The sequence below is a fragment of the Gracilinanus agilis genome, chromosome 4 (genome assembly GCF_016433145.1).
Source record: "Gracilinanus agilis isolate LMUSP501 chromosome 4, AgileGrace, whole genome shotgun sequence".
Classification (NCBI taxonomy): Eukaryota; Metazoa; Chordata; class Mammalia; order Didelphimorphia; family Didelphidae; genus Gracilinanus; species Gracilinanus agilis.
In genome coordinates, this window is record NC_058133.1 from 115,557,900 (window position 1) to 115,570,914 (window position 13,015).

General features: G+C 35.3%; 1 protein-coding gene across 2 annotated transcripts in view; it reads left to right on the forward strand.

The window, feature by feature from the left end:
- SYT14 (synaptotagmin 14) overlaps positions 1 to 13,015 on the forward strand; it is a 218,826-nt gene that overhangs the window by 128,465 nt on the left and 77,346 nt on the right. For both annotated transcript variants that reach the window (XM_044673948.1, XM_044673949.1), the window contains exon 4: positions 1,227 to 1,676. In XM_044673948.1, the coding sequence (XP_044529883.1) occupies positions 1,227 to 1,676 (450 nt within the window). The remainder of the gene's footprint in view (positions 1 to 1,226; positions 1,677 to 13,015) is intronic.

Consider the following 13,015-nt stretch of genomic DNA (forward strand, 5'->3'; position numbering starts at 1 on the left):
GTTTTCTCATCTGTAAAATGGGCTGGAAAAGGAAATGGCAAATCACTCCAAGATCTTTGCCAAGAAAACCCCAAATAAGGTTGCGAAGATTGAAACGACTCAACACCAACTGTATGTCACAAAAGTCTTCAACACAGCTTCAGCAATTACTTGTTTGCTAAAACCTTATAAGTGCTTCCTATTCATTAAGCATTCACTTTCTCCCACCTTCTCGAATGCACTGGTGTCAGAAGTTGTGGAACTCTGGCAGTTAACATACACAGGATCCTGGCAAAAGGGAGATATTGGTTTATCTTATTTTTTGATCATCCTTTCCTCAGGAGTCTTATCCACTTCTGTCAGACCTGACAGAATACTCCACTGCAAATGTTGGTAAAAGAAAATCATGAAAGGCAAGCAGTTCTATCTGACATTTCCTGGGATGCCCAGTGTGATTGGAATAGCATGTAATTGATAATCCTTAAGAGAAGAATGGAAATAACAGAAAGATTTCCTCTATTGCTTATAAAATTTGTTCCATCCTTTTCTTGCAACTTTGTAAACCTTTGAAATTTTTCCATAAGAACTTTATGAATTTTAGAATCTCTTACCACTAATGAGTTTACAAAGATGTTTGTTTTTTTAACAATTGTTAATGAAAATGTTTTGGGAATAAACATTATCTATATTGCAAAGAGTTGTATTTGTAGAAAAATTATCTGGGACTATAATGTCTAAACTTTAAAATTAAATTTCCTTTATTTTTCAAGTTTTGAATGGTTTTTTTATGCTAGTAATGGTGATACTTCAGGGAAGTCCTTGAAAATTACATCTGAATTTTACTATATTTTCACTTCTTTTAAAATTCTCAACCCTGATTGATAATAAACTTACTAATATGATCATAATCTCAAAAGTAAAGTTTGGAAGTTTTCTAAATTTTGCACATTTTTATTTATAAAGATTGCCCCCCTTTTAAAATTGAAGTTTTGAAATATGAAATTATAATTGAGTTTTTAAGCTAATATTTTGGGGTATCTTTAATGCTTAGATAAACTACATTGGCCTAGTAGATATATACTTTTGCCCTTTTTTGTAGTTGACTGACAGTCAAATATGCCTTCTTCATTGTAATGAATTAAAGTCACACTTAGATCACTAAGTTTAAGGAAGGTCATGCATATATTTCTCTAAGAGATTGTTAATAGGACTCAACAACTGAAAGTATTTGAATTTGTTTTTCTTAGGATGTGTCAGCTCAAGGATCATCTTCACAACTTCCTAAACATTTTGATCCTGAGCCAGAAGCTAAATATGGCACCCTGGATGTGACTTTTGACTATGACTCACAAGAACAGAAGCTCCTAGTAACAGTGACAGCTGTCACAGACATCCCAACATATAACAGGACCGGCAGCAACTGCTGGCAAGTGCACCTTGTTCTTCTGCCCATAAAAAAGCAGAGAGCCAAGACAAGCATCCAGCGAGGGCCATGCCCTGTCTTCACAGAAACATTCAAGTTCAACCATGTTGAATCTGAGATGATTGGAAATTATGCTGTTCGTTTTAGACTCTATGGTGTACGTCGCATGAAAAAAGAAAAGATTGTAGGGGAAAAAATTTTTTATTTAACAAAACTGAACCTTCAAGGGAAGATGTCATTACCTGTGATTCTGGAACCTTCTTACAGTATTTCCGTGAGTATCTAGCAAAGTAGCCTCTGAAGAGGGTACTGACATGCGGGCATACACACGTATACATTTACATATGTGCATATATTATGTATGAATACTGACATGCATGTATAATATACACATAGAAAATAAAGCATATGCTATATATGATAGGCAGACTAGCTTAGTAAATAGTGGACTGGACTCGAAGTCAAGAAGAACGCCTGGGTTCAAATTCTCCCTTACCAGCTGTGTAGACATGGGCAAACTACTTAATTTCTATTAGCCTCAGGGACTCTTCAAGATAACTTATAAATGAATTGCAGTCTACCTTAGCTAAAGGAGATCCTGTCCTTTAAAAAAACAAATGTCTTTGACGAATTGATATATGTAATACAAATAGAAGAATATGTATATATATATATATACACACACACACATATATATATATATGCAACCCATCAATTTTTTTCAACCTGTTTTCCATATGGTAGTGATCCTGTTAATACAATAATCTCTTTTATTTTATTATTTCAAAGTTCTAGGTAGTTAAGAAAAATTACTTTTCAATTCAAATTGCCCTTGCCATATTTTCCTTTATTATTGTTTTGGGCCTTTTATTTTCTGTAATATGAAAGAATTTTTATGAACTAGAATGATATTTGAACTTGACTCAAGGCAATTAAAGAATATTATAATATCTAATGAATGTGTGGCAATGGTGTTTTTTAAAACTAAGAAGCATTTTTTTAAGTTTTGCAAATTAATGTGTAAACTACATCTGACATAATTCTCAGTAATTTTATTTTAAAATTTTATCATTTCCTGGCAAAATCCTAGAATTGGCAAACCATGTTAGCATATGCTTTCAGCTATATCAGAGATGGGGACTTTGTAGATTTTTTTCACATTGACTGCTAGTTAGATTGTTGAATTATGCAAAGGGATATTATAAAAGAGGTATAACTCAATTCTTCTCCATGTCTGTGACAGAAAAGAGAAGAAAATATAGGCTTAAATTAAAGCAAGTGAGATAGCTGGCCACAAAAGGAAGACTTTTTTTCCAGCAACATACAGTAAATATTTATCAAATACCTACAAGTGCCTGGTTAGGATATTTGCATGCCGTTAACAAGTTTTTAAAAGTTGTACTCTCTGTGCATTATAGTCCAGCCAAGGCTTTGAGCCTTTATGATACCACTTGAGATTTCACTTATAAAAAAATTAATATATTAATTCCACAGAGAGTAGAATTATATCACATGAATATGCATTTATAAAAAGTAACATTAAAAAATATTCTTCCAGGTCTTGAAGGAGGCCCTGGCCAAAGTTGTCTTCATTCCTCTGCAGGTTGCACTGTGTGATGATTAAAAATTACAAAAGCAGTAATTTTGGGTTTCAAATTAATTTATTAATTGGCTGGTCAAAACTAATTTGGTCAAATGATTCTCTTGATAATCAGAGACTCCAATGTCCCCTCACAGAGATGCATATTTGGGATCTCATTATTCAGTCCCTTCCTTGGACATCCCAAGATATCTCTAATTGGTGAATAGATAATGAGGAGGTAGGCTATTAAGACTTTCAATTCTTCCCTATTCCCTGGTGATGGCAAGCCAGTCAGTCTCATGTTCCCAAACTACTGAGGAGAAAATTATAGTTCTGCCTTCCCCAGTTATTCTTAATGAGTGGTCAAAGGACTCATTTGGGCTCTGTATAGATACATCCAACATAAGCTAGTTCTCTTTATGATGGCAGATCTCACAACTCTTACATAATTTCACTTTCCTATCTTTTCTGTGATGAGAGAAATTCTTTGGTTGCAACATAAAGTAATGCAGTAGAGAGACTAAGGGCCTGATTGGAACTTCTAAGTCTAAACCCAAACATAGAAATAATTCAGCATATATTAAAAATACATCTCAACTGCCAAGTTATCTCCACAGGATTTTTTCTGCCATGCTTTTTTGAGATCTAATCTTAGGTGTCTACATAACGTTGTCACCATTCTGATGTCTTAATATGAAAAGAACATCAGGTCAAGTGAAGGAGACACAGAGATAAATTTGACAGCATGGTGTTAAAGATAGCTTGAGGTAGTAAAGAACCGTGGACTTAGGAATCACGAGTCTTGATTTGAAGATCCATCTGTTATTAGAGACATTACTTTTTACAAATCACTTTGCTTCTGAGGCTTTTAGTTCATCTATAAGATAAGGAGATTGGCTAAATCATCTCTAGCATTCCATCTCTAGGGTGTATAAAACAGGTGTCTTCCCCTGGAGATTACAGTCCAGTAGGGGTGATAAGCCTTGTACTCAGATAACCATATTATAGAATATAATGCATGTCATTCAGTCAGAAGGCATTTATCAAACTCTTACTATATGTCAGTGTGCTGAGCTTTAGAAATACAAAGAAAAACAGAAAGTAAATAATTTATTCTTAAGGAGTTTTCATGAGAGAAAATGAGAGATAAAAGGGCCCTGAGAAGGGGGTGGAAGATGGAGAAAGTTCTCTGAGATGGGACATGGAACATGAGTCAGCAATATAGCCTGTAGAGGGATTAAGATATATTTGGCCTGAACCACTCCTTCTTAATTTGGAGACTCTCAAAAGAGCCATTCAGCCAGATGGTGAGGACACAGGGGAAGAGGCCTCCAGTGGGAGAAGTAGCCCAGGAGTGGAGGAAGCATTCAGGTTAAAGAGCTTTCAATAGCATGGTAGAGAAATTCTGTGGAAATGAACCAGCAGTGCAGCCTGCAGAGGGATAAGACCAATAGAATCAAATGTAATTGGAATTTTGAAGAGGAAGATATTTCCATCCTAGAAGGATCAGGGGAGATTTCATGGCATAAGTGGCACCTGAGATGGGTGAATCATTTGAGGGTGAGTAGAATATCAAGAAGTGGAAATGAACAGGAAAGGCTCTCTAGGTGAAGTACAATGACAGAAAAGTCTGGGAAGTATTCCTAGAACAATTAAGTGGTTCAGATTGATTACAGAATAAAGTGCTAGATAAAGTTGCAAAAAATTTAGCTTGAGGCCAGTTCATAGAGAGAGGACCTTGAATATATATAGTCCTTAGCACAATGTGTAGACACAATAAATTCTTGTTGACTGAATAGGCTAAGGAATTTGAACTTTATTGTATAGAAAATTGTGAGGTTGTTGAATAGTGGATTGCCATGGTCAAGTCTTTAAATTAAGAAGATTAATCTATTAGTGTGATAATGGTATAAGGAATAGGAAGAGGTAAAGAAACTGGTAAGAATGCTTTTGCAAGCAATAATGAGGCCTAAACTAAGATAGAAGCAAGTGGCAAAGGAAGCAAAGGAACAGATGTGAGTTAACTGCAGATAATTGAATTTAAAGGGTTTGAAGGAAGAGTCAAATATGACAGTTGAGATTTGAAGCATGGTTTAAATCAAAAGGAAGAAAAAGTTTTGGGATAAAGATAGTAAGTTTGGTTTTAGACTACTGAGTATAAATATCTGGTCTTCTAAAAGAGATTATAGTCAAATGCAATATAAAATTAAGAGAAGTCAAGGGAAATAGCTTGCTTAAGAGAAGAAATTAGGGGGGCAGGGAATTCACGACTGTGTGATACCAGACTTCATGATTCCCAAAGAATATGGGGCACAAAGGGTTGAGGTCTTGGGGATTACAGTTATTTTGCTTGAAAAATGAATTAGTTGGTGACTGTAAAAATACATTTTTATAGTTACTATACTTTATTGGGGACTTTCTCAGAATCCACACATTGGTACTTTAGATACTAAAAACAAAACTTTAGTTAGTGCAGTCAAGGAAATAAAAAGAAGGAAAGATCTTGTTTGCAAGGTGGCAGAGCAAAACTCCTGAAACCCACAATAAAACTGAGTTTCCAGGGAGGTAACAAGTACCTTTGGAAAGAGGGTTATTCAAACTGGACAGATTTATATCTAGATCTGAAATCCTTCTTTGCTATTTCTCTTTGTCTGGCCCAGGAAACCACTGAGAAGCCACTTTGTTAAATAAGATCATCCCATTACAAATGTCTTTTTTCAATAATTTAAAAAATTCAACTCAGAATTTCTATCCATAGAGTTTTTAATGAAGAAAATCAATATATTCCTATCCAAAACTGTAAATTCAAAAAATGTTTTAAGTAAATATGTGGACAAATTCATAGTAGTAATAACTAATAGTAAATGAATGAAAAGACATTTATTAAACACTATGTGCTCATCGGTATTTGCTAAGCACTGGGAATTCAAGTAGGAAAATCATTACTCTGCTCTCAATGAACTTATGCCTTCATTGTGTGAGACAACACATACAGTAAATTTCAGCAGTAGGGAGGGTAGAAAACTCTGGAAGTCCCAAGGGCTGCATCAAAAGAGTAGATAACTGAGGGGTCAGTCAGTCAATAAAAATTTAAGTAATATCATTAGGTTAGATGATAGTAGAAGGAGGCTGGAGATGTGGGGCTGTAGTACTGTTTCAAGTAAGGCTTTATGAATGGACAGTGGCAGAGGACAGATGGTAAGGCTTAGTGGTTCTCCATCTCACTGGAAGGAAACAGTTTGGTGACTTTCATCTAAGGTATGAATAGTCAAACATGATGGGTTCTGATTGCTTTAGAGGAGGAAGTAAAAAATATGGGGAAAGAAAAAGGAGAGAATGCCTTCCATGTAGTCCTTATGTGGTACTTGAAAATGTTTTCATTTCATCCATTTGTTTTTATATCAACTTTGTAGTTCAGTCATTTCAGTCATGCCCAACTCTTTGTGACCTTGGGACCTTATTTGGGATTTTCTTGGCCAAGATATTGGAGTGATTTGTCATTTCCTTCTCCAGCTCATTTTACAAATGAGGAAAGTGAGATAAACAAGTCTAGTGACTTGCCCAAGGTCACACGCTAGTAAGTGTCTGAAGCCAGATTTTTTTGAACCTGGGAAGATATAAGTCTTCCTGATTCCAGGTTTGACACTCTATAGTGTACCCCAGCTGTTCTCCCACTTCTACTTGCTTTGCTTTACCTCAGTTCTTACCATGCTTTTCTCTATTCATCATATTCATATAGTATGATAATATTCCATTACACACATAACCTTCTTAGCTGATCCCCAAAGGACATCTAGTTTGTTTCTAGTTCTTTGCTAATAAAAAAGTTCTGTAATAAATACTTCATTTATGTGAGAACTTTTTTTAGTTTGCATAATTAGCCATGAGATCTCTTTGTAAAAGATCATTTTAGTCATTTTAGTCAATGTTTGTTGATTTCTTAGCATTTCAAATTGCTTTCCAGAGTAGTTGGACCACATCACAGGTACAAAATTGCTGGAGTACAAAGTGTGCCATTTTTCCACAACCCTTCCAACATGAACTCTTTCCATTTTTGGTTATCTTAGCCTGTTTCCTGAGTGTGAAGTGAAATCTCAGTATTTTTTTATTTACATCTCTGTTATGATTAATGATTTGGAGCAATCTTTCATATGGTCATTAAAAATTTGACATTTTTCTTCTGTGAATTTTTTATTTATATCCATAAAATCCACTCATCTATTAGGGAATGGTTTTTGTTGTTAATTCAGTTCAATAAGCATTTTAAAAATGTTGAACCATAATCTTTTTCTTTTCAGTTACACATACAATTTTTTACAATTGTTTTCTGACCTTTTGCAGTTCAGATTCTCTCCCAACCTTCCTCCTTGCATCCTCCTCGAGGCAGTAAATGGTCAATTTATAGGTTATACCAGTGCTTTCATGCAATACATATTTCCATATTCCCCATGCTATGACAGAAACACATATTACACATACAATAAAAATTAACAATGGAAATTAAGTGAAAAGTCGCGTGCATTCATTTGCAATCAGATTCCAACAGTTTCTTCTTTATCTTTGGATAGCATTTTTTCTCATGAGTCCCTTCAGGTTTTCTTGGGACCTTGTTTTGCTGATAATAGTTTAGTCCTTCACAGTTGATCATTGTACAGTATTTCTATTTCTGTATATACTATTCTCCTGGTTCTACTCACTTCACATTCTGCTCACTTCACTTTGCATCAGTTTATATGTCTTCCCAGGTTTTCCTGAACTCATCCTATTTGTCATTTCTTATGATGCAATAGTATTCAATTACAGCAACCATATACCACAAGTTGTTCATCCATTCCCTAATCAATCCCTTCAGTTTTTCAGTTCTTTGTCATTATAAAGATTGCTACTAAAAATATTCTGGTGCAAGTGAATCCTTTTATCCTAACTCTGATCTCTTTGAGATACAGACCCAGTAGTCATATTGCAGGGTCAAAGGGTATGCATAGTTTTATGGCCCTTTGTCTGTGGTTCCATATTGTCCTCCAGAATGGTTGTATCAGCTCACAGTTCCACTAACAGTATAATAGTGCAATGAGGGAGGAGTTGAAGTCTCTGAGCCCACTTCCTGCGTGACTCTTCTGATCAGAGATGTCCTGAGAAGGGACTAAGTGAAACCATCACAAGGTATATATATTGGCATGTCCAGAAAGTTTGAGTTCTCCTGCCCAGCTACTTTCACTTTTATCTCTCTCTCAGGCCCTGCCTTTTGCCCCCTCACATTCTTTGGTGCCTGTTCAGTCTGGGGAGGGAAGTTAGAGTTTCTTGAGTGGTATTTTTAAAAATATTTTATAATTTGAAGAAAAAAACGTATTGGTATCCCAATTTTCCAAGAGTCCCTCCAATATTTGTAATTTTACTTTTTTAACATATTAGTCAATTTGATAGGTGTGTAGTAGTATCTCCATTATTTTAGTTTACATTCCTCGAATCAGTAGTGATTTGGAGCATTTTTTTTCTTGTGACTGTAGTTTTAATTTATTCATCTAAGAACTGCCTACTAATATACTTTAATCATTTTTCAATTGGAGAATGCTTAGTATTCTTATAAATTCAAATTAGTTTTCTATATATTTGAGAAATGAGGCCTTTGTCAGAGACACTTGCTATAAATTTTTTTTTCCAATTTGTTGTTTCCCTTCTAATCTTGGTTGTATTGGTTTTGTTTGTTTAAGAACTTTTACATTTTCAATATAAGCATTTATTAACTGCCTACTATGTGCCAGGCACTGGGCTATGCACTGAAAATACAAATAAGAAAAAAAAGACAGTCTCTGTCCTCAAGGAGTTAACAATTTAATGGGGATAGGGGAATAACATATAAACAGAAGCTGGAGAGGGGGAGGAGAGACATATTAGAACCATGTTGGTGAACCTGTGAAGGGGCTGTTCCCTTTCCCTTCTCCACACACACCTGAAGACATTTCTCTCATCACCTGTCCCTCTTCCCAGTAGCCCAATGAGAACATTCCTTTCCTCCCCTGTGAAGGGTTCACATGTGGCGTGAGGGTTGCAGTTTGTGTACTTGGTCTCTAAAAGGTTCACCATCACTGGACTAGAGAGTATCCCACATGAGGGGATGAGGGCATCTTGATCTGCTGAAACCAAGTAGAGCTGCAAATGGAAAGAAGAGTGAACTAAAAAGCTTAAAGTCCAATTTCTGCCCTTTGTAAAGAAAAGCTTTGGGAGGAATTTAGCATTTCACCACATAGCCCTCTAGTCAGTGGGGAAAGGAGGCTGAGGGAGGAAGTATCCAAAACTTGAGTTAGAAGCATAGTGATGAGATTAGAAGTAAAAAGCTAATCTTGGGAAGAGCATCTTGTTCTGTGAAGTTAGAACCAGGTAGAGCCTATAGATGGAAGTATCAGACTCTTATCAAAGATGGTTGACAGAAAGATTTTTTCCCCATTGATTATTTCTCCTATCCCAATTTATATTCAGAACATGTAATCACAATTATCCATTTCATTTTTTGTGATCACCTCTTTATCTTGTTTAAGCAAGCATTCACTCCACATAGCTATAACTGTGCAAGGTATCTAATCTGGTTCTCTTCTGTTTTTTAAAATGGTGTGACATTTGACATTCAGGTCATATGTACATTTAGTTTATCATGGTATACAACATAAGTTAAATTTGATTTATGTAAAATTCTTTCCTATTTTCCCAGAATTCTTGTCATATAGGGAATTCTTTCCCTTAAGTAATTTATATCCTCAGGTTTATCAAACACTGGGTTTGGGGAGTTCATTTGTTTCTGATTCTTCCTTATATTATTTCTTCCTTCCATTTGTAGGAGAAGAGAAAAATAAGGAGAAAAAATATTACTTCTAAAAATTTGAACTAGTGAAGTAGATCAGAGTGTGGATGAGGGGAGGGAAGATTTGGGAAATTTTGGGAGAAATTGAGGGAAAATTTAGGGGCATCTGTAGGAGCAGATACTGGTCCAAATCTTGCCTTTAGATGGTAAGGAAATAAAAGTGAAAGGTGATTGATGAGGATAAAAGAACTCTAAGAGAATTAGGGAATAGAACCTTAAGTAATTAAGAAGTTGACTCAGAAAGGATAGGTAGCAAGAGAATGCAAGTAAGTGAGATAAGGCAAATGTAGTAATTTAATAAATTAAGCAAATTGTTTGAGGAGTTTGGTGAGGGTAGCAAATTGGTAAAACCAGGAGAGATTGAAGATTGGTGGTAGACTGAAATGTCTGGAATTTTTGAGACAAAGAATTGGAATTTGACTGAGATAGTCAAGCTACTAGCTGGATTATGCAGTGGATAGAGCGCCAGTCTTGGAATAAGGAACACTCATCTTCCTGAGTTCAAATCTGGTGTCAGATACTTACTGAGTTCAAATCTGGTGTCAGATACTTACTAGCTATGTGAAACTGGGCAATTCACTTAACTATATTTGCCTCAGTTCCTCATCTGTAAATTGAGCTGAAGAAGAAAATCGTAAATCCACTCCAATATCTTTGCCAAGAAAACCCCAAATGGAATCAAGAATTGTTAGACATGACTGAAATAACAACAAAGTTGATATAAAAACCAAAGATAGCAATGAAAAAATTTACAAGTACGGTAGAGGAGGAATGACAGTAATTGTCAGGGGGATAGACCATAAAAGAGTTAGCCAAACAAGAAAAAAGGAAAAGAATAGCTATATACTTAAACCTTAAAAACACATGAGTCTCTTCCTAGAGAGGAGTTAGATACTCTGAGGAAGAAGAAGTTGCTTGCCCTCCCAAAAACTAGAACCACTAGAACCACAAAACCCATCAGGTGAAGTATCATTCATTAAGGAACAGAAGACAACGACTAGTAATACTTGTAATAACTGGCAATTCCTTCTTTAAAGATACAGAAACAGCCATTTGCTGACTTGATAACAAAAATAGAGATGTCTAATGTCTTCCTGGGTCATATATCCAAGACATAACAGATGTCTTGGTGTTTCATGTGGGCACTGCCAGAAGGAACCTGAAAGCAGTATGTGATTATGAAGAGCAAGAAAATGAAGATCATAGGGGCACAAATTATACAGTTCTCATTGGTGCTTGCTGGAAACAGTGGATATAAAAAAGATAAATCCACTTTGAAAGTGAACAGCTGGTTATAAACATGTTGTCTGAGAATGGGAAGTAGATTTCTAGATCCAGGCTTATGATAGATTCTTGGCCAGAGATGGAGTACACATAACAAAAGAACAGTAGAAAAGTATTTTCCAGGTATCCTATAAATCTTATCAAAAGGATAAAATCTTATCAAAGCTACCAAAGTTAGATACTACAAGAAGTAGCTTTGAAGAAGGAATAGCTATTAAGACACCCAGAAATTTTGAAGAGACAAAACACAAGAAAGCCAGTAATAAAAACAAACATAGTTTCAAATACTTACACACAAATCCTCAAAGTTTCATCAGTAATTAAGAATCAAAGGTTCTAACAATAATGGACAAATTTGACCTCTTAGGTTTCCTTAAGATGTAATGAGAAGAAACACATAACTGAAGCACTGGTATGTTTTATTCAAATGAAACAGGAATTTAGAGGAAGAATAGTATTATATATTAAGAAGGTGTGCTTGTGTGACAAATTTTTCAGCAACCAAAGGGGTAAAGCATGATGGAGAATGTTTGGGTGAATATCAAAGGAGAAAGAGGTAGATGGGATTTTTATCTTTGGACAAAAATGGACAGAGCACCTGGATAAAAAGAAATAGTTGAGTTTGGAAAAGAGCCTCATTTATAAGTATGATAACGTAGTAATTGGAGGATTCAAATATCGAGGCATCTACTGGAGCTTTTTCTTCTAAAATGAAGGCATCTAATAATTTCTTGACTTAGTGATAATTAAGTCTTCAGAAAGTAAAGGAATAACCTAGAGGAATCCTAATCTAAATCCGATTCCACTGACAAAAGGAATTGATTGTTGTGGTGAAAATGATGGAAACCTTGAGGGAATGCAACCTCTCCATCCTAGAGTTTATGATGGAGAAGAAAGAAAACTGGGCATAATCTGATTTCTAGGTTTTGGGAAAGCAGATTTTTGTGGTTTCAGAGCAAATATAGATGGTATTCCTTAGAGCATTCTAATTCAAGGGAAATCGTTTGAAGAAGAATGAAAGATACCTGACACTGAAATTCTGAAGAAACAACAACAACAACAACAACAAAAACCCAATTCCAGTGAGCAGGAGTAATGGAATTTGTCAGAAGAGATTGTTGTAAGTGGACAGGGAATTTGTGAAACATTTTAAGATGAAATTTATAAAAGATAGAAGCAAGGTCAGGTCACATAAGATAAATAGAAAATTGTGGCACAATCCTATAAAAATGATTTAAGAAATACAAAAGTTTAGAATAAGGTTTGGTTAGTGAGGGAAGCTAAGGACAACAAAAAGGTGTTTGGTTTGTTTTTTTAAATTCTATCTTGTTTCTGAAGAGAAGGGCAGGAAAAAAAGTATTTATTAATTGCCCAATATGTGCTAGGCATTGTGCACTTTATAAATATAATCTCATTTGATCCTCGCAACAACCTAAGGAGGTAGATGCTATTATTATCTCATTTTACAATTGTGGAAACTGAGCAGACAGAGATTGAGTGACTTGCCCAGGGTCACACAACTAGTAAGTGTCTGAGGCTGGATTTGAACTCAAATCTTCCTATCTCCAGCTCAGTGTGCTATCTACTCTATCCACCAATTCCCTTCTCTTTAGAGAAAAAGGATCCAAGAGAAGATAGGACCTTTCTTTGGGTTGATAGGACCAGGACAGCTGATAACAGAGTAGGCAAAGATGTTAAATTCTTATTTTGTTAATGATCTCTCAGCAAAGGAATTGATCTTTACTCAGAGTGACAAAACACAAATGACTAACTAGGAGTTAACATACAAGATAAGTAAAGAATTAAGAGGTCATTTAGCTGCCCTTGAAGGACTGAAGTCATTTGACCCAGAACTATGTTCTCATCTCCTGAATGAATTGGCAAATAGGAT